Below are 21,043 nucleotides of genomic sequence, written 5' to 3'. Positions count from 1 at the left end.
GAGTGCCTTGCTGGCATCATCAACCTCCCAAGCCAGTCTGGCCAGTAGAAGAGGTCTTGGGGACCACAGGATGCCTGGGAGGAGATCAGTCTTCTTGTGTACTCCAGGCTGGGCTTTTTCTGTTTGTGGATTCAACCAAAACAAAGTAAGTTGAATTAGTTTGCCTTCAGCCAATTGTCAGAAAATACTTCAGTTGATATGTGGGGGTAAATTCCAATTCTGCTTTCTGTTAGCTCACCCTGAGGTGCCTTTGTGACTCACTAAACCCATCCTTTTTCCTTTGTACCATGAAGACTAAGGATAGCCAGTTAAGAGTGCAGACAGTAAGCCACAATGCAGCAGAGTCCTGTTTCCTGTCCTCTCTGAGCATTCATCTGAAGAGATGGAGAGAAGACAAGGATACCATTAAGGTATCCTGCTTTCTATGCTTGCTTGGCCATTAGACCAAAGGAAAGGCTTTGTTCCTTGCAAAGAAATTTCCTCCCTTCCTTGGGATCCAGTGATGCCTGCTCACTGGTGAGGAAGTAGTTTAAGATTTCAGCAATGCTATATATAACTAAAAATACCATTCATGTTATTTAAAGGATTAAAAACCTTCAGAAACATTTGACAGTAGTGTATGTAACAGCACGAACTCATTATGTATATAGTTCCCTATTCTTTTATATTATTTATTGAGAGTAGAGTTCTAGATAGAGGATTTGAAAGACCAAAGGCTGATAAGACCACTTTTAGCTTTTAAAACATGATCACTGCAGTTCAGAATAATTCAACTCCCCTTTAAGCCGTGGAATCCTGCAAATGACCCTGGAGAATGGACTTGTTCCAGAGGACTCTCTTTTCAGAGTGTTTAGACCTGTGGGCCACTTTAGGATAGATACCTAAGTGGCCCTTGTGGTGAACTGTGGTGAACCAGCAACTAGATACAACTTTTCTTCCAGCCTTTCTCAGTCCAGCTGGCTACTTTGTGCTTCAGTTTCCTTTATGACTTCTTTCTATGGCCATTTCTGTCTTGTATGCTTCTGAATTGATACTGTGTACTGAACAAATGTACTTGGAGTGGTACATGTCAGTAACTCATTCATTCACAGGCTAGGAGACCTGGCATATCACCTCCAGATACTCCCTGGCCACTCATTGTACCCCTCAGATTTCATCTCCTGGAAGGGAGACATGATGGAGCAGATCATGGGCTATGAGTTGGTCATGTATTTCAGGTGGCTATGGGCTGAATCACTTCCTTGCCTGCCTCTGGGATCTTTAAGGGTAGACTGGATATACTTTTGAAAGAATCCTGGGACAAATTTGATGGCAAATATGGTGCTAGGGAGGCAGCGACTCTGGGTGCCTCACTGGTCTTACTAATGTGCCAGGAAGGAGGTCACAATTGATGCCTCACTGATCTCACTAGTGTGGTACTGAGGAGGAGTCCATGGTTGGTATCTTGCTGGTCTCAGCAGCTTATATACCTGGTAACTTTTCACTTGGTCTTCCCCTGCCCTCAGCCCTGGGCACAGAAGTCCTGCCCCTAAGTGCTGCTTAGAAAGATGCTCAAGCTGTCTCTCATGGGTATTTGGTTGCTCTGCCTGTGGGAGTGGGAGCCTGTTGTAGTAAACTGCCTCATTGGCAAGTCACTAGGGTTTACCCAGATTACTTCCTGCTTCCATCCTCAGCCTTCTCTTTTTGCATAGAAAAAGTTGAAGTTTGTATTATAGCACAACAAATCAGTTTTTGCAGGAGACAGAGGCCATTATTAGCCTCCCTTTCATGTCTCCATTCCTCTAAGTAGTTAGTAGTGTCCTTTGTGTCTAGTGTTTATTTTTAACTACCTTTGTGTGGCCAGTATTCGCACAGACCGGTGATTGGAACACCCAGGGCCTTGACTTCTCAAGTGAAATGGAGGTTCCTTTCTGTTATTTATTATTCAGAGGTCTCTAAGCAAGGTCTAAGAAAGGACCTAGCAAATAGGAGGATCTTCTCCTATCCCCAGGGAATTGATGACTATTAGGAAAGAGGATACCTAAGGAAAGACTTACAGCCAATGTATTAAGTACAAGGTACAGCCTGGCTCAGTTGGCACTCTGGAGGAATGCGCTGCATTAGTGAACCACAGGTGGATTGGACTGGGGGAGACAAAGACATAGAAGTTGGGGTAGATCCACACTCAGGGTCACATAGGCTGTCTGTGGAATAAGGAGGTGGGAATTGTCACCTGTGTGTTCCTGCCTCTCCCCAAGCTAGCTGGGATGGCTTGTGTGTGTGAATATCTGTGATCCTCACACCTCCTCACCTCCATGCTAGATTATTGGGAGCAAGGTTGTATTTTCACAGAGGAGAAAATAGGTCCAACATTCTATCTGTAGAAGTGGCTTCTTAAAACCTCTAGACTGGTGTGAAGCTGTGCTAATCCATCAAGTTAATGCATTGCAATACAATAGACACACATCATACACACACTCATGAGAGTGTGTGACAAGCATGAGAACTCAAGCAAACTCAGGCCGTGTGAATACTTTTATATTGTGATCCATGGAGATACCAGAGACACAAAGGCTACCATGCACACACAGGTCCTGAGGAGTGAGAAGAGGCAGAGAGAGTCTGACAAGCAGATAGGGCTTTTATCACTTGGCCTGAATCTGCTCCCTGTGTGACTTGGGTGGTAAAAGGGGTTTGCTTTTTGTTTTGTTGTAATAATTTTCTTGAAATTTGATTCACACAGCTCACCCATTTAAAGCAAACACTTAAATGATATATATATATATATTGTATTTGTAACTGTCACTGTGGTCAGTTTGAAAATATCTCATCATTACAAAGAAAACCTTGTGCTTTTAGCAGTTAACTCCCTGTTCTCCCTCAGTCCCACTTTACTTTTTTAAAAGTAAGTCTTGCTGGCCTAGAACTCAATCTGTAGACCAGGTTGGCCTACTTCACAAAGCTTGCAGCAATTAAAGGCATGTGTTACCACATCCTGTTAAAACTTATTTTTAATGCTGAAAAATATTCCATTGTGTAGATATCCCATGGTTTACTTATCTAGTCATCTGTTGATGGATATCTGTGATCCCATCCTCAGGCACTTATAAATCAGGCTATTGTGAGCAGTCGCATTACAGAATTCTGTGTGGACATGTTTTCTGTATATTGAATGTATGTCTAAAAGTGGTGGTACTGGGCTATAGGGTCATTGTATTTAGTCTTTGAAGGTGCCACTATACTTTCACACAGTGTTACCTTAGTTCTCTTTTTGACCAGAAAAGTATGGGGGTCCTATCAAGGGATATCCTTGTAAAATGTTCAGCCTGTGTCCATCTTTCTCACTGTAGCCATATGAGTGAGAACAGTGGGCTCTTCCTGTAGCTCTCACTTACATTATCCTGGTGGCTGAGCAAGCTTTTTAACCCCTTTTTGTTTCTTTTTGAGGAAACCTAAATGCTACCTACTGAAGACTGTCTAATTTACTTATTTACCTGATAGTCATACAGCATTTACTATGTCTTAACTATAGACATTCACATTAGATTCATGTTAGTCTTTCTGAAATAGGCCTCTATATAATCATCTTATAAATTAGAGAAACTGAAGTCCAGAGAGCAGAAAGAAGACCCCCACAGCCATGGTGCTGTAGTGCATTTCCATGGTTATCTATGCCTGACATGTTAGACATGGACAGCACTTTCTGAATGTACATAGTAAAACACAGAAAATATGGTACCACACAGGTTCTGGCCATAAGAGTTTTGCTGAGCTGAATCTTTGCCAGTATAAGCTGCAGCATTTCCCTAAGCCTAGCCTGGGACCCAGTGTGGCATTTATTAGTTCTGCCTGCTCAGTTGCAGTTGCTCTTGGCCCTGAGAAGGGATAGTGTGGCATGTAGAAACCACAACAACCTTTTGGTGTCGACTGTCTGAAGTAGATGTGGTTTGTTGCTTTGGCCAGGGAGCTGTGCAGCTATTGCTATAGTGATGTGACCTTCCTCTTAGGAATGGCTGAGGTAGCTAGAGGACACTTGTGTAGCTTCACCATGGGCCTCATGGTTGCAGTGACTACTCCGGCCAGTGATCTCCTTTAAGAGTTGTGCTGCCCCTTGTTAGAAGAGACATATACTCTAGGGCCACATACACAGGTGGACCGATGGGTTCTGAGACTGGTAGAGGCCCTCTTCCAGGGGCGGCCCTCCTTCCCAGCTATGGTCACCTGTTTCTGATGAGGCCTGCCTAGGAAGGGAGAGATGAGAGAACAGTCACTTAGTTGAGGTTGTGTTTGAGGCTCAGGCACAAGAAACTCAATTTCTGGTCAGTTAAAACTCTACAAAGAAAAATAGTGTGTGGGGTTGCCCAAGGACACAGTGCTGACTCTGGCCTGGGCGGGACTTCCTTTCAGTTTACTTGACTTTTCTTTTTCTTTTTTTTTTTTTTAATCTTTAAAACAAGTCATTCTCATAGCATATAGGGCTCCTTCCACCAAAAGGGAGGCCTCTTAGAAATGTTTGCTTGTTTACGTATCTTTACAGTGGTGAGGATTAAACTCACATACTCTTGGCAGAGCCACATTCCCAGCCCTTTTACTTTTTAAAAAGAATTGTGACAGTCTCACTGTATAACCTAGATTGGCATTAAACTCACAGTCCTGCCTCAGCTTCTCACACCTGGATGACAGATGTGTACAACTGCTCCTAGCCTAGAAACATCTACTGAGTTGATACATTGAGAATAGTGTACTCATCATTAGGCACTATGCTTGCACCAAGCAGAACCTCAGGCTCCAGCCCCATTGCTCAGTCTTTGTCTCGGGTTACTCCTTGTCACTGAGGGGCTGCCAGAGGTAAAGGATTTCCAGACTGTGTCCCCTCTCATCACACACAGTTCTGGCCACATCACTTCTTTCACACATCTCTGAAAATGGCTGCTGTCCTGTTGGGGGAACAGTTGTCTGACATGCCTGTTACTTCTCTATGTCTCTGGTCCTTCACTAAGTGGAGTTATGCCTTCTTTAAGGAAGGAAGATACTATACCCACACCCCTTCTCTCCTGTTCCTCAGATTCAAGCTTCATTTTGTTGTTGTTGATGATGATGATAATGATGATGGTTAGGAGAGGAGGAGGTGGTGGTGGTAGCGGCAGCGACAGCAGCAGCATCTGACTGGCAGGTGTTTTACGGGTGCTAGTTGTTCCAAGCCCGTTGTGAAGCCCTTTCTATTTCATCATCCACAACCTGTCAGCTTCACACAGCTGTGTTCCATCTCAAAATCTCACCCCATCTTTGTTTCTGCTTCTGTCAGGTCATCTTGGGCCCAAAAGCTGTGAGTGACTTCAGACAGCTGTGTGGTCCGCCTAAGAAAGAGCCTGATATGGTAGCAAGGAGAGGCCAGGGTCTCAGAAGTTCTGAAGCATTAGCTCCAACCCCAGCTGGGTGCCAGAAGCACCACAGGAGGCTTTTACTCTCCTGAGGTCCCAGTCCTAACCCAGGAAATGGGAAGCAGCCTCTCAGCTTCTGTTTTCAGTTCTAGCTGGTTCTGTCATTCAGCAAACACTGAGTCCTGTGCATACAACTTGATTTAGCAAACCATCTTCTCCAGACTTGGACTATCAGCCAATCTCTGCCTCCCTCCAGTCAGTTCTTTCTCCTACCTATCCCAGTCTTGAGACAGCACACCATGGTTTGAGTCGAAAATGCCTCACCCAAGTCCATGTGCTAAGTGCTTGGTTGATAACACGGATTCTCCTATTATTCAGTTGATAGTCTCTTGGGAGTTCATAGAAATGTAAATGTAGAAGAACACATCCCAGCTTCCCTCCCTCACTCATTGTTGCCCTCTTTCCATAGCATCGTGATATTTTGCCTCACTTTAAGCAATTGAGCCAGCTAACTATATATTGAAACCCTCGAATCAAAGTAGTATCTCTTTCTTCAAGTAGACGTCCTCAGGGGTTTTGTCACAGTAACAGAAGAACTCACTAATTCATCTTTCTTACCACTCTCCTATTTTCTTCTTCATCCAGATGTCTTGGAAGTGTATCAAAGACTCATAGTAAAAGGTATAAAATCCTTATATAGTGATACTCTCATGCCCCTTTGAGTTCTTAGATATACAAGGCCAGTGACAAGCTCTTTGAGTGGCCAGAGGAGATTCTAGACAGTGATAAAACTACAAGTGTGTTTCAGAAATGAGCATCACCTGGAAGCTCAAAGGCAGGAGCTATGGATGAGTGTAGCACTTAGGGAACATAGTTCTTTCTTCCAGAGGTACACATCCATGCACATGAACTGGGACTGAACAATTTAATAAATAAATGGACAATAGTTGGTGGGAAGTACTATTTGAGCCCAAGGGAGAAAGCTAGGCCTTGCAGTTGTGATGTAGTGTTGCAGACTTCAGTGCTTAGTCTGATACAGACATCATCAGAGACATGCAGAAAGTAGCAGATAGGATTGTACTCTGGTTCCAGCAGCATGTGCCTTTCTTTCTTGGGCAGCTAAGAGGGCCTAGAAGCCAAGATGAGCAATGAGAATTCCCACCACCTGACCAGGGTTTTTAGTGTCCCTCTCCAGGTAAGGCCCCTGGCTTCTATGAGGGGCTGATCTAGAGCCAGGCAAATGTTACACTAGATCAAACAGGAGCCACTGGAAAAGCTTCTGTACCTAAAGCTGGAACAATGTAAGGAACAAAATGAATAATTTAGTATTTTGATTATAATCAGGGTATAAGTTAAATGTCTACCAGTCTATGCAGATATTACTTGATGGTTGATAAAGAAATAAACAAGTGGGAAAGAGAAAATCTGTGCAAAGGAATTTCAAATAACCATGCAGATTTCCCCTCAGAAGGCATCATGTGTCATCAGTCCCTCTCCTCTCCAAGCAGACTATTTAGTATGTACTGACTTTGTTTCAGATCTGGGCCATAGCTTACCACAAGACATACCACCAACATCAGTGAGAAGTCCTATATTCTTATTAGGTACAATGAAGGATCTGCTTTACCTCAGTGGCTTTCCCTCTTAAGATCCAGAACCTAGTCTAGTCATAAGAAAAACAGACAACCCAACTGAGAAAGTCTTGAAAATACATGACTAGCACTTTGTAAAACTATCAAGATCATAAAAAACAAAGAAAATTTGAGAAACCATCACAACCAAGAGTCGCCTGAAGTTCTCTAGAACACTAGAAGAAAACTCAGAAGACTCAGTGTGAACTTCTATTGATTTGGTGTCAGTATTGGTTGGCTACTTGCACCAACCTGGTGAAAGATGTTGATAATAGAGCCAACCCTGTAATGAGTATGTAGAAATCCTGCATTACCATTACAACTTTTAAAAGTTGTTAATAATAATAATTATAATAATAATAATAAATAATAATAATGAAAAGAAAGCAGTACCAGAAACTCAGGGAAGTAGAGGTTGCTCTAGGCCTGGCTGCCTGAATAAACTAGGAAAAGAGGCTCCTCAGAAGGATTGGCAGGGGGCAGGACAGGGGCCTAGACTGCAGAGAGGGACAGCACCCTGAAGTGAAGCCCATGCAACACACTAGGACCTCTTTTCTGCTTGTAGAATGAGAGGCCTGCCTGTAGGTGGCTCATAGAAGCACATGTGCCAATGGGGCAGGCTACAGGCTACCTCAGTCTTTGTCACTGTCAAAGCAATTACAGAACAGGCTGCAGAATGGAGATGGAGTACACTGGTACCTGACTGCCCACGTGACCTACCTTCCTGCTTCTCCAAGCTTGGGTGGATGTCTTGCTATGACTGTCCATTCTCTCTAGCATATGCTGCTCCCTCCTGATCCTGTTCTGCTTGCTTGGGAGGCTTATCCCAAGAACACATCGTAGATGAGACTGTGCCTCCTGCTCTTGGAGCTCTCTTTTTTGAGGCCTTCACCTCTGCTACTCTTGGTCTGTCTATGTGATCTGCCTGACTCATCTCCCAGTTCAGCCTCGGTGTCAGAGCTTTTGTCATTCAGTTGATTGCTGCTCTCCTAGCACTGGTTGCCAGCATCAGCCTTGGCATGCTGCTTTACTTTCCCAGTGGCTTCTTTCTTCCTGTAGTGGAGATGATGCTACCTCACAGTTACAGAAGTATGACTGTTCATGGAAAGACCCTTTATGAATGTACTTGCTTATCTTTCCCTCTGCTCTCCTGCTCCTAGAGCCTACCTCTTCATAAGACTTCATAGACTAATCTAGCCCCTATGTTACTAGCATCTGGAGGATATCCTGTGCTTGACCTTTTTGCCTCTGTTTTAGTTATGGTTTCCAATGCTCTGAACAGATACCATGACCAAGGCAACTCTTACAAAGGACAACATTTAATTGGGGCTGACTTTTAGATGTTCAGTCCATTATCATCAAGGCAGGAGCATGGCAGCATCCAGGCAGGCATGGTTCAGGAGGAGCTGAGAGTTCTACATCTTGTTTCAAAGACCAATAGGAGAAGACTGGTTCCCAGGCAGTCAGGAGGAGGGTCTCAGAGCCCATCCCCACAGCGACACACTTCCCAACAAGGCCACACCTCCTAACAGTGCCACTTACTCCCTGGGGCAAGCCTATTAATTCAACTGTGTATGTCTTCTTTCCCTCTGCACTATGCAACCTATGGCAGGTGCCATGGCTCATTCACTATAGCTCCTGCTATTGTGTCTAGTGGGTCCTTTTGGAGTTAGTGACATGGAAACAGGCCTTTAGCTAGCTGCAAGTAACATTCAAACAGGTGTCCATTCCACTGATGTGAAGGAGATGGGTATGTGTCTTAAAGATTGTGCTAAGAACTTTGGCATCTGGCTCCAGGATATAGGTTGCATGCTGATCTCAATGATAGTGGTTGTGTTGGAAGACTCAGGCTTTTTAAGTGGGCAGATTTTGTGTGGTTTGAGTTAGCATTGCCACCATCCAGAAATAGTAATTCATAAGTCAGCGGCTGCTGCTGTCCCTGGTAGTAAAGGTGGAAGGGCAAGGCCATGTCCAGTGGTGGTGGCCTGTATTCTGAATCCACTGAAAGGGCATCTGCAAGGCCACCAGAACTAGATAGAACCAGAGTTGACAATTTTATATTGGCTGTGTCCGGCTCCATCTGCAGAATTTTCACATAAGGGTGAAGCTTTTCACTTTCACATAAGGGTGTGCTGGCCAGCAAGGCATACTTCTTACCCTGTTTCTGCTCCTGCTGTGTTTATGTTTTCAACTTGGGAACTCGAGAGTGTGCGTGTGTGCGTCTGTCTGTCTATCTGTCCAGGTATGCATCACTAAAGTTTAGCTGTTCTTATTTGCTAGTTCTGTGGCACTGAGTACACTCAGACTGCTGTGCAGCCATCACTACCACGTACTTGAGACCTCTTTTCAAACTGAAACAGCCACCATTAAACACTAATGCCCTATTCTTCTCCCTTAGCCCATATCCCATTCTACTTAAAGTTTCTATGAATCTGACTTGCTAAGTAAGCCCCTTATGTAAGTGCAGCCACAATCTGTGTCATATTGTAACTAGCTGATTTCACTCAGGCTTTATCTCTTTTTTAACACTTACCATAACTTCATTCTTTTAGAATTAAATACTACTGTGTTGCTTGCATGTTCCACATCTTGTTCATTTATTTATAATATGAGTATGATATATGGATATATCATATATAATGTGATGTTATATAATATGAATACCTATGAAGAGATAACATTACTTCTGCTTCTCATCTGGTATTAATAGTGTTGTGGTAAACATGGAGTATTTGGGTTGCAGGCACGTTCCACCAGTGCCTGATTTTATGTGGTACTGTGGGGCCTAGGGCTTTGCTTATGTTAGTCAAGCATGTGCCACTGGTAGATGTTTCATTAATTACTGAGGAGCCTCCATGGCTCTTTTCCATAGCAACTGTACCATCATCTATTCCTACAAGTGATATAAGAAGGCTCCAGCTCTTCATACCCTTACATACCCTCATCAGCATCTGTTACTATCATCCTAACACACTGTGATGTGGTATCTTATGTTACAAATTTGATTTGCATTCCCTGATGACTTAGGACGTTGAACATATTTTGTCGACTTATCAGACATTTGTCTTCTTTAGAGAAATGGCTATTCAGATCTGCCCACTTTTTTTTACTGTTGTGGTTTTGCTCTTGTGTTAGTTCTTTCTGTATCCTGAAAATTGAGCTTTAGCAGCTGTATGGTTTGCAAGTGTTTCTTCCAGCTCTCTGTTGCCTTTTCACTAGTCTTGTAAAAGTACCGTCATTTTTGTCTTTTCCCCTCTTCTTTTGGAAGCAGGGTGTTGACATCCAGCCCAGTTACCTGTGAACTCACAATCCTCCTGCCCTTGCCTCCCATGTCTGGAAGATGAGTTTGTTTTTGGTTTTGTTTTTTGTTTGTTTTTTTGTTTTTTTTTTAATCTTTGAACTTTCTGTCATTTTGCTCTAGCTTCCTAAGTGCTCTAATCATAGGCCTATGCCACCACATCAAATGCCTCTTTTGTACTTACATAATAAGTTGTTGTCACATATGGTATAATAAGTTCTTCAGATGGTCAAGTGGGTAAAGATGATGTCAGCTCCCCTAGCCTCAACTTTAGGACTAAAGTAGGCCTTGGCTGGGTGGAGAGGGCTTCTTAAAGGAAGATCCATTGTTAAAGACCTTGGCTACTTAATAGAACCTGTGTGTCTTGCTGCCTCACCAGCAGCTCCAAAGAAATTGGGCTGTCATAGCAGATGTGAGAAGGAACTTCTAGGGCTTGTCAGTGTGTGATAAAGGTCCTTGTTATGTTCTTTGCACTCTTTTTTTTTTTTTTTTTTTAATCATTTTATTACATGAGTACATTGTAGCTGTTTTCAGACATACCAGAAGAGGGCATCAAATCCCATTACAGATGGTTGTGAGCCACCATGTGGTTGCTGGGAATTGAACTCAGGACCTCTGGAAGAGCAGTCAGTGCTCTTAACCACTGAGCCATCTCTCCAGCCCTGTTCTTTGCACTCTTGCAAAATAAATGTAAATAGCCTAACAATGCCCCAGAAGCCTTGAGTGGATCCTGTACCTCTGCATAAAGTCTTTGGACCTTTGCATATAAAGATGTCTCAGTGGGTAAAGGCACTTACCACCAGTTCTCACAGCCTGTGTTCAGTTCCCAGAATCCACGTGGTAGAAGGAGACAACTGACTCTCATAAGTTGTTCTCTGACCTCCAAACTTGTATTGTGTGGCATGAGCGTACAAGCACAATAAATAAATGTAATAAAAAGTAAATAGCCTTTTAAAGTAAAAATATTGATTTGTAATATCTCATTGCACATTGAGTGTGTGTACTCCTGTGTATATATGCCCATCACAAAGTAAAAGTGGTGTTTTCTTTGGGCCTCAGATGGTTTTGAAAAATCCATCCTAGGCAGTAGAGAGATGGCTCAGCAGTTAAGAATGTTGGCTGTATCTGGGTTAGTAGTGACATACACCTTTAATTCCAGCAGAGGCCAGCAGTTTGAGGCCAGCCTGGTCTACAAAGTGAGTTTCAGGACAGCTGGGGCTACACTTAGAAACCTTTCTGTCTTGAAAAACTAAAAAGAAAAAAGAAAAACAAAAATACCTCAAGTACAGTACACACCCCTGGGAGCCCTGCTCTTTTCTGAAGGGAAACGGATGAGGAGTTGCATCTAAGGGAGTGGTGAGGTTGGAGGTGTAATGAGTGGGTGAGAGTATGGAGGGAGGGGAAACTGCAGTTAGGATATATTGAAAACAAAAAATAAATTTAAAAAGAAGAAAGGGTGGTGGAGGAGGTGGAGGTGGTGGAGGTGGTGGAGGAGGTGGTGATAGCAGCTGCTCTTTTAGAGGACCCAGGTTCAGTTCCCAGCATCTGCATGGCAGCTCACAAGAGTCTGTAACTCCAGTTCTAGGAGATCTGACACTATCACACAGAGATACATATAGGCAAAACACCTATGCACATAAAATAAAAATAAATCATTAAAAAAGAAAAAAGTCTGGGACCTCAGACAGTAGGTAGGGTCAGGCTTTGCTCTGACAAACCCTTTGGGAAGTAGTACTCTATGCCAGAGGGAAAGTGGGTTTCTTTCCCATTTGAGTGAAGGATGATAACCACTATGTGGCCTCTGAGCCACCTTTGGTTCTATAATAGCAGCTACTTGTAAAAAACGACCTCTTAGCCGGGCGGTGGTGGCGCACGCCTTTAATCCCAGCACTTGGGAGGCAGAGGCAGGCGGATTTCTGAGTTCGAGAGTTCGAGGCTAGCCTGGTCTACAGCGTGAGTTCCAGGACAGCCAGGGCTACACAGAGAAACCCTGTCTCGAAAAACCAAAAAAAAAAAAAAAAAAAAAAACGACCTCTTACCATACTAACCAGCTTCACGGGGCAGCTCATCCCATTTTCTTCCTCTTTTCTGGCTTAAGCTCTTTTCCTAAACTCTCCAGGATCAATAACAAACATGGTGGGCCAAGTGTAGTGCACACACTTATAATCTCAGTGGTCAGACAAGTAGAAGAAAGGGGATCAAAAGTTGATGGGTTGGTTTTCCTCAAAGTACACCTTCTGGGATATAATGGAAAGTCTTGGAGTGCATACCCAGACCAGCTGGCAGAAGACCGAGAATAGGACTAGCCTCTCAGTATATTCTGCTTCACCTTTGATGAGAAACCCTTGTCCTGTTTCCCTTACCTCCAGTTTGCTACCCTCCTTCTTACATGACCATCAGCTTATAACAGCTCTGCTGTCCTAGCTTTGGCAGTATGGGAGTCAGGCAGCTGAAAGGCTGTGTTGCAATTGATCCTATAACTATAATGTAGAAGCACTGCCTGTCAAATGTCAAATCTCTCTTCTCTCTCTTTTTTTCTTAACAAGAAAATTTAGGTGAAGCCTTTTGTCTTTGGAGACCTGAGTTACTAACCTTCTTCTGCCTGAATTTAGGTTACAGCATAAATATTTGGCCTTGCTTTTGAAAGCTGGGTTCCAATCCTACATAGCTACCTCCTACATATTAACTTCTTAGTGTCCTTCCTCCCTATCTAAAAGGTGGTGTAAGGAGGTATACAAGGGAAATGGAGCTTCCCACATCTTGGGGCTATAAGCATATTCAGCAAGAAAGTAGGGGTAGGGCCTGAACCTGGGTTGTATTTAGGGTAAGTAGCACTTCTACCAGTGCTGCTGTGACACTAGTGCTTGTTCCTTTAAGTGGCACTGTGGAGAGCTGCAGAGAACTTATCTCATCAGGTTCTCAGTGCGAACCTGATCTACTGCCTAAGAGTAGTAGTTGGAATTATATCATAACTATTCATTTTAAAAGTTAAGGCCAATTATCTCAGCTGATTCCATTTCCTTGCTATTGTAAAAAGAACAGGGATAAATGTAGACATGCAGGTATCTCTGTAGTAGAAGACATTCTTTGGACACCTCCCTAGAAGTGCTATAGCTGGGTCATAGGGAGTTCTGCTCTTAGTTTTCTGAGAAGCCTCCACATTCATGTCTGTAGTGGCTGTACTCACTCCTCTCGCACTGGGTTGCTCTCTCCCCATAGCCTCACCAATGTTTATTGTCATTTTCTTGATTACCATTCTCACTAGAGTAACATGGAGTCTCAGAATAGTTTGGTACACATATACAAATAGAATTTTATCAAGCAGTAAAGAAAAATGAGATTATGAAATTTCAAGAAAATATATAGAGCTGGGTGGAAAACATTACTTTTAAGTGAGGTGACTCAGGCTCAGAAAGGCAGAACCCTCAAGATTCTCTCCTTAGTACAGATCCTCAGCTCTAGCTGCTAGATATGTGTGTCCAAGTTGGAGAAATGTGGATAAAAGACAGAAAACTAGAAAGGGGGCACATAGGCTGGGGGGGGGGAAGATTTCATTAAGGGGGAAGGATGAGGAAAAAAGCAGAACAAAGTTCCCAGAGAAATACTAGGGCACGGTGGAGGCAGGGCACGGAGAGGAGGGGAGTGCATAAAAATCAACAAAAATGAAGTATGTGTGAAAACACCAGATGGAAACTAATTTTAAAAATAAGGTCCACAAGATAGCTCAAATGGGTACAGGTGCCTGCCACCAAGCCTGATGACCAGCGTTCAGTTCTCAGGATCACATGGTGGAAGGAGAGAACCAGCGCCTGAAGGTTATTCTTTGGCCTCCACACATTGTGCTGTGGCCTCGATGAGCTCACACGTGAGTGTGCACGCAAGTACACTAAATAAATAAATACAAAAATCTGAAAAAAGAAAAATAACTCATTATAATACATTTAGAAAACAGTCATTTATGTTACTCCCATTTAAAAAGACCAGTTAAAGGGAGAAAGTTAATGTGGAATGAAGGGAGGGAGATGGCCCAGTGGATAATGCACTTGCCACACAAGTGTGAGGACTTGAATTCAGATCTCCAGAGTCCACATAAAACTGGTGGTAAGTACCTGCCCAGCACTCTTAGGATGAGATTGGGGAGTCCCTAGCATCTTGAAAGCCAGCTTCCTTTGTTTATGTAATGGTGAACAATAAAGAGACACTGTTTCAAACAAGGTGTAAAGTGAGGTGAGCCCAAATGTACTGTGCCACACCTACACATAGTGGGAGGTTACTCTTGGGTTTTATTGTTGTTGTTTTGTTTTAGTTCCAGAACTTTTCACAGCTGGAATGAAAGTCATGTCAAATGATTCAGCCACTTGAGGAAATAGTCTGTTTCATTTGAAGGAGTTAAATACACAGTTCCCATTTGAGCTAGGAATTCTACATCTAGCTATTCACCTGAGAGCAGCAAAAGTATGTGACCATTCAAACTCATGCATATGAGACTCCATAGCAGTTTTATTTACAACAGTTCCAAGTGGAAATAACCCAGGTGTCCTTTGGTGGTAAAGTGAAAAAGCAAAAGGGGCTCATCATCATGCTAGGCGCAGCACGGACAAGAAGCGGTCTGTTGACCCTTCAGAGTGTGGTGAAGGAATGAGGAGCGTCCACACACAAGGGGCTTCACACCATGTGGTTCTCTTTAGATAAAGTGTTGGATGAGTGATGCAGCAAAGGGATTAGAGGGAAACAGGGGGAAATGATGGTTAAAGACCTGAGGTTAGTAGGGGTGAGTCTTGTATAATTCTGTAAATCCTGAATAGCCATTGAACTGTACTCGTAAACAGGTAAGTCGTGTGATATAAATTATGTCTCAATAAAGCTGCTATTAAATAGAAATTAGCTCTGAATGAGAAATTTTAATTTGGGAATAGCTTGTTCCCAACTCATGGGAAGTCCTGTGAGTGGATTGGGCTCTAGAGCCATAGTTATCTCTTTTGTAAGATTTTCTGATTGTTGTTTCCTGAATGTGGTAGGGTCCAGTAATGCCTCCTTCTGGTTAGCACTGGGCCAGTGGGGGCATCAAAAACACTACCTAAAAGGGAATGTTAATTTCCTTCTGTCCTGACTTAGTTTGAATTTCTGGTTTTGTTTTTTGAGATATTGTCTCTAGCCCTGGCTAGCCTGGATGGCCTCACTTTCAACAGGCCTCATTACTTTACTTCCCACATTCTGGGATTACAGATAGGCACCAACATATATGCCTGGCTGGCTTTGCCATTTTGAAACCCTTTCTAAAGGAAATAGAGCTGAGGTCAGGGAGGTAGAGAGGTTGAAGGCTGAGACCATGGCTATACTCAGCTGTAAGACAGGGTCTTTGGCTCACTGTCCTCCAGTTTCTAGTACTGACTGTTGCTGTGCAAAAGGGAAGAGTTGGGCTGTAGGGATCTGAACAGTTTGGTGACACTGAATCCTTGAACAGCCTGGTGGCCAAACCCTTGAGAAGAAAATACCGGGAACTTTGTTGATGTGTTTTATCATCTCCCCTTAACATCTTTTTGTATGATCTAGTGTCATAGTTTATAATCTGTTCACATAGGTCTGAAATCCATCATGGCCATTGTCAGTGTTTTAATTCCAAGAACTGGGATGGAGTTCCAGCAGTAGAGAAGAGGCATCTTTTGCAGTTCCTGTCATCTGGTCACTCCTGGCTGTCTGCACAGCTCCTGTCACTCAGTTTTCACAATCCCCATATTGTCAGTTTTCTGTCTCAGAGATAAGATGTGTCTGTCTATGGGGTGAAGAACACTTCCTTCTTTATAAGAGGACAGTTTACCCAAAGCAGGTTTAGGAGGCTGCTGGAGGGGCCAGTAGTTAAGATTTAGATGGACTAGAAGGGACTGGTACTGGAAAGAAGAGGCAAGGAAAATTAGGACCCTGCCCCGGGCCTCCCAGTCCAGAAAGTGAGCAGGGTTTGAATGTAGGCAAGACAGGGCATTAGACTACTATTCTGTCCACTGCTCCCTGAGAAGACCTGCTGCTTGGTTGCAGAACTGCCTATGCTACAAGGCTGTGCTGGATCCTCATGATACCCTTCCCCAGGGTGTGTGCTCTTGATTGAGCTCAGAGGCTCGCCAGAAAGGATTCAGATCCAACTTTCAGCCATGGGGAAGTAAAGGTGGGCCTTATGTGGATGAGAGCTCTGCTATCCTGGGGCTGCCCCACCCCCTCCCCCACCAAACTCTTAATCTGCACCAAGCAAGTTAGAACTCTTTGATGGGCCTGATGACCTTAACTAGAAAGGGCCTACAGAGGGCTTGCCTAACAGTCCACTCACCTGTGGCTTCTGGAGCAGGCTGTGCCAGTGTTTCCCGATGGGATCTGGCAGTGTGAAAGAACTGGCATAATAGGATACACTGCAGCCGGTCTGCCTTCCCAGAGTATCTGTGTTAAAACATTCCAGTGTCCTAAATGGTGTGTGTGTATATCCATGTTAACATGTATGTTGACTTTTGCCCTCTAAGAAGTCTCTGCAGGACTCCTTAAAGCCCGGATAGGTGTGGATGAGCCTTTGGGTCAATCTCCCAATCATCGAGCTAGTGCTCAAAGATGTGGCTTTACTCTACCTACCTCCTTATGTCTTTTTTTAAAAATTTTTTTTTTCTATTTTAAATCTATTTCCGAAGCTTTTCCTCACTAATCTGAGACTAGGAACTTGGCTGCCTGTTCTCTCCAGCAGTCCTCACTGAGCTATTCCCTCCCTGTCCTGCCCCCTCCTCCAGTGCAAGCCAGGACACTGTTCTCCATGTAGAAAGTAAAGTCCAGCTGCTGTCCTCTACACAAGTCCAGCTTGGCCTGCCCCCCATGGGTGGGTTGGTAGGAAGTGGTACTGTGAAGGCTGAGGACTGAAGGAGAGGGGTGGATACTGCTGGTGGCTGTGGGACCTGACACCACCCCTTTTGAGTGACTTGTTTTGTACTTGCAGCCCACCACCCTCCCTCAGGGCACCATCAACATGAACCAGTGCACAGATGTGGTGGATGGGGAGGCCCGCACAGGGCAGAAGTTCTCCCTCTGCATCCTGACACCTGACAAGGAACATTTTATCAGGGCAGAAACCAAGGAGATCATCAGTGGGTAAGTCGGTCAGAGCCACAGGAGGCACTGTGTGTTTGCTCACCCATTTCTGAGGACTCTAGGACTTCTAGGTCTTCCTTGGAACTCTTCACTGGTTGGTCATCCTCCCACCCCACATACACACCATTCTCACCCTGTGCCTTCATGGCACTCAGCTACACAGTGCTGCTCATGTCTTCCCTCATATAGACTTGCCCTCTTTTCCAGGCTGTATATCAGTCAGCCTGTGTGGCAGCCCCTTTGAGAAACCTCCAGGTGATCCACATGCATGTATTTTCTGTCCTCAGTGATGAACCCCATTTATCCTATAAGGCTGAAAGAGGGCAGGTGTGTCATTAAGGCTCTGGAAGAAATCAGTCTGAGGTTGAGGGGTATAGGCTGTAAGGGTAGAGGGAAGTAAGGACATGAAGCCATCTGGTTTAAGCAGGTATAAGGCCATTTGGAGCATTGTTGTCTTTTAGCATCCTCTAGTTGCATCTCTAAGTGTTGCAGCATATTTGGGAAGCCAGACAACTCTGGCCAAGAGATGCCCTCTGGTAGGTAGGTGACTGAGAATTCTCGTTTCCAGGCTTCTAGGAATAACCTGAAGGAGTATTTTATGTGTCTTCCTGAGTTGAACCCAGACCCAAGATTTAAGAGTTTGCAGGTCTTCTAATGAACCCATGTTCTATACCAAGGAATCTTGAGTCAGGAGTAAGAGCAGTCAGGTGTGAGTAACCGTCTGTACTTCTGACTGCAGCTGGTGCTGCCTGGCCTGATCTAACACACATGTTCCAAGTGGATCTTCCTAGGGAGCCTCACCTCCTAGACTTGGATCTAGGAGAGGGCCTGAATGGCAGTGGGACTGAAAAGGGAATCAGGGGTCTTTAGGACAAGCAGGGAGTATCTGGGACTGGGTCGATGATGCCATATGGCTCAGAGAGGTGATGTTTGGCATCTGACTGACTGATTCTTTGACAACTACCTTGGGTTCCTGGCTCTCCTCTGAGTCACTCTCCTTGGTTACCTCTCTGTCATCTGTTCTGTCAGCATACCATGGGGACCTGCTAGATAGACATGGTCGTTAATGACCATTAACTGACCAAGGTCCCAGAGGCATGTAACTTCAAAATCCTGTATGCAGGCTCTTACTTCTTGGGATCCACAGCTTGTATGGTAGATCATGGCTATAGTTATAGCAAGTCAACTGAAACTCTTTCTTTCCCCTCATTCTTAAAACTACTCTTCTGACCCAAGCAGCAGCTTCTTTAGCCTTGCCCACATGCTGGGATCTTTGGTACCCAGAGAAGTCAGGCATGGCACAGATGTTCCAAAAACAGGTGCTTTACCTCACTTTGTCTCCCTTAATCTCGATGCCCTCTCCAATGCTGTTATGGTTCTTCATCTGTGTACTCCAGGCACCATTGGCCTACATGCTCTGGTCACATCAAAAACCAGTTCCTAAGAAGATGCTTTCACCAAGCAGGTAGAACAGGGACATCTGCCACCTACCCAGCATCTCTTCCCTCATGGCATGAGTGGCTTCTAGGCTGCAGGGACTATATTTGACACAACTTTTCTAAAGGATTGGTTGGGGCTCATTTTTGCTGTCTGGCTCAGCCAGAGGCTAGTATTCTCTTCTCCCTCCCCTGCCATCAGCTCTGCCATATGGCTCTCAGATTCTCTCGTTCTTCACTGACAGCTCTGACTTCTGGAGTTGGAGAAAATAAGTCACCATCAACCTCATGTGTACTAACTGACCATCATCTCTTCACTGGGTTGTTGTTCTTAACATTTCTGGCACTTCTAAATATGTTGGGTTTCCATGACAAAATCATATGTAGCTGAGTGTGGTAGCACATGCCTGCAATTCCAACTTTTAGAAGACTGAGGCAAGAGGAGAGTCAGGAGTTCCAGGACAGCTCAACAGCCTAGGCTACATAGCAAGACCTTGGTTTGTTGTTTTAAATGGGGGGAGGAATGAAGAGATAGGTATGTAGACCTGTTCCATCATGCCTCAGCCCTGACAACTCTGACACTAGTCATGGCAAGCTTAGCAGTGACCAAGAGTCTTTCCTCAAACTCTTCCCAAGTCCCTAGCTAACTTAGCAACCAAGTTCCTCTTGATGACTTCACCCTGCCTAGGCTCCTCAGTGTTGACAATGGATAGAGTATAGGAAGTTTTAAGCACAACCCCTACATTCTACAACCCCTGCCATGTACCCCACATACCTGAGGTCCTGTGGGAAGATAATCTTGATTTAAGATTCTAGTGAAATTGTAGGGGTCACTCCCTTCAGGTGCAGGACCTCAAGTATCTGACAGAAATATCAGTTAACAGGCAGCAGTTCTAAGATCCAGGCTTCCTGAAGAAAGATAGAGCAGGAGGATAGGAGCTCAATGCCCTAGGAAGTTTGCCCATCTGCTGGTCTTCCAGACGTAACTCCGTCCTCTCTTTGGGGCCATGGAGAAGTGACCTATAAGCTCCCCTAAGGCTCTGAGGGAGTAAGCCTTTATTTGTGCTCTAGGCAACTTGTAAATCCCTACCCTAGGTCTGGACCCAGCATGGGTGCTGGTGTTTTGTGAAGTTTTTGAGCCCTATCTCTTGTCCTGCAGTTATTGCTTATCTAGAGGGAAGGCTGGCTGTTGTGCCCTACTTGGCCTTAGCTGAGGCCAGGATTCAAAAGCAAGCCTTCTTCTGTGTTACAGTCCCTCTGTCCTGAAATTCTGGACGTGTTCTCATTTAGCCACTGGTCTCAGAAATGAGATGAGCTCCCAGGGACTAGGAGCACCCTAGGATATAACCATATACATAGCGTGGCAGTGCCAGATCTGGGGTCTTAACCTTTGTCTCCACCAGCTCCACACTTTCTATTGCTGGCCCAGAGTGGCTTTCTAGAATGCTGGCTCTAGTGAAGGATCCTTGGCAACTGTGTAGCCTTGTTTAAACCTGGAGTGTGTGACATTTTTCTGTGTAAGTGGTGGTCTGATTTATTAGCCTCTTACTCCTGAGGTGAGCCACCATGGGAACTTTGCTGATAGAACTCCAAATTTTTCTCCTTTTAGTCAGTGTCTGCCCCAGTATCCCTAATTGGCTGCCAGTCATTGCCTAGTTGTGCAATCACCAAATCCAAATCTGGGTGGGCAGTTTTAAAGTTGAAACTAGGCTAATAATAGGACAACGATCTCCCTTCATTCCATGATGCCTTTGGTAGACCCCAGCCTCTTTGTCAGAATAGAGAAGTCACCTTGTTCTCAGCCCATAGTGACCGTGGAAGAGGGGTCATTGTCTAGTCCTGTCCTCATGCAGCCCATGCTTTTTCTGACTTGTTAAATGACAGTCTCAACAGCTACAGCACTGTGATCTGGAGCAACACCCACCCTGCTCAGTGTCTGACCACTGGGTAGGTATCTCCAGAAAGGGTACCTAAGAGCCTGAGGTCCTGAAGGCTTAGAGTCATAGGTCCTGAAAGGCAGGGATTTACCTGGTACTATTTCTCATCCTGTCTTCCCAGGTGGTTAGAGATGCTCATGGTGTATCCTCGAACCAACAAGCAGAACCAGAAGAAGAAGAGGAAGGTAGAACCACCTACCCCACAGGTAGGCTGGGCGGCGTGCCCCCTAATGGAGCTGGGCCTGGGAAAAAGTGAGGGCAA

General features: G+C 44.5%; 1 protein-coding gene across 3 annotated transcripts in view; it reads left to right on the top strand.

Annotated features, from left to right (window-relative positions):
- Window positions 1-21,043, top strand: part of Mprip (myosin phosphatase Rho interacting protein) — a 102,704-nt gene that overhangs the window by 32,421 nt on the left and 49,240 nt on the right. For all 3 annotated transcript variants that reach the window (XM_028776581.1, XM_028776580.1, XM_028776579.1), the window contains exons 4-5: window positions 17,257-17,408; window positions 20,903-20,987. In XM_028776581.1, coding sequence (XP_028632414.1) covers window positions 17,257-17,408; window positions 20,903-20,987 — 237 coding nt within the window. The remainder of the gene's footprint in view (window positions 1-17,256; window positions 17,409-20,902; window positions 20,988-21,043) is intronic.

The sequence above is a fragment of the Grammomys surdaster genome, unplaced genomic scaffold (assembly GCF_004785775.1).
Source record: "Grammomys surdaster isolate TR1022 unplaced genomic scaffold, NIH_TR_1.0 270, whole genome shotgun sequence".
Lineage (NCBI taxonomy): Eukaryota > Metazoa > Chordata > Mammalia > Rodentia > Muridae > Grammomys > Grammomys surdaster.
This window is presented reverse-complemented; position numbering and strand designations above follow the sequence as displayed.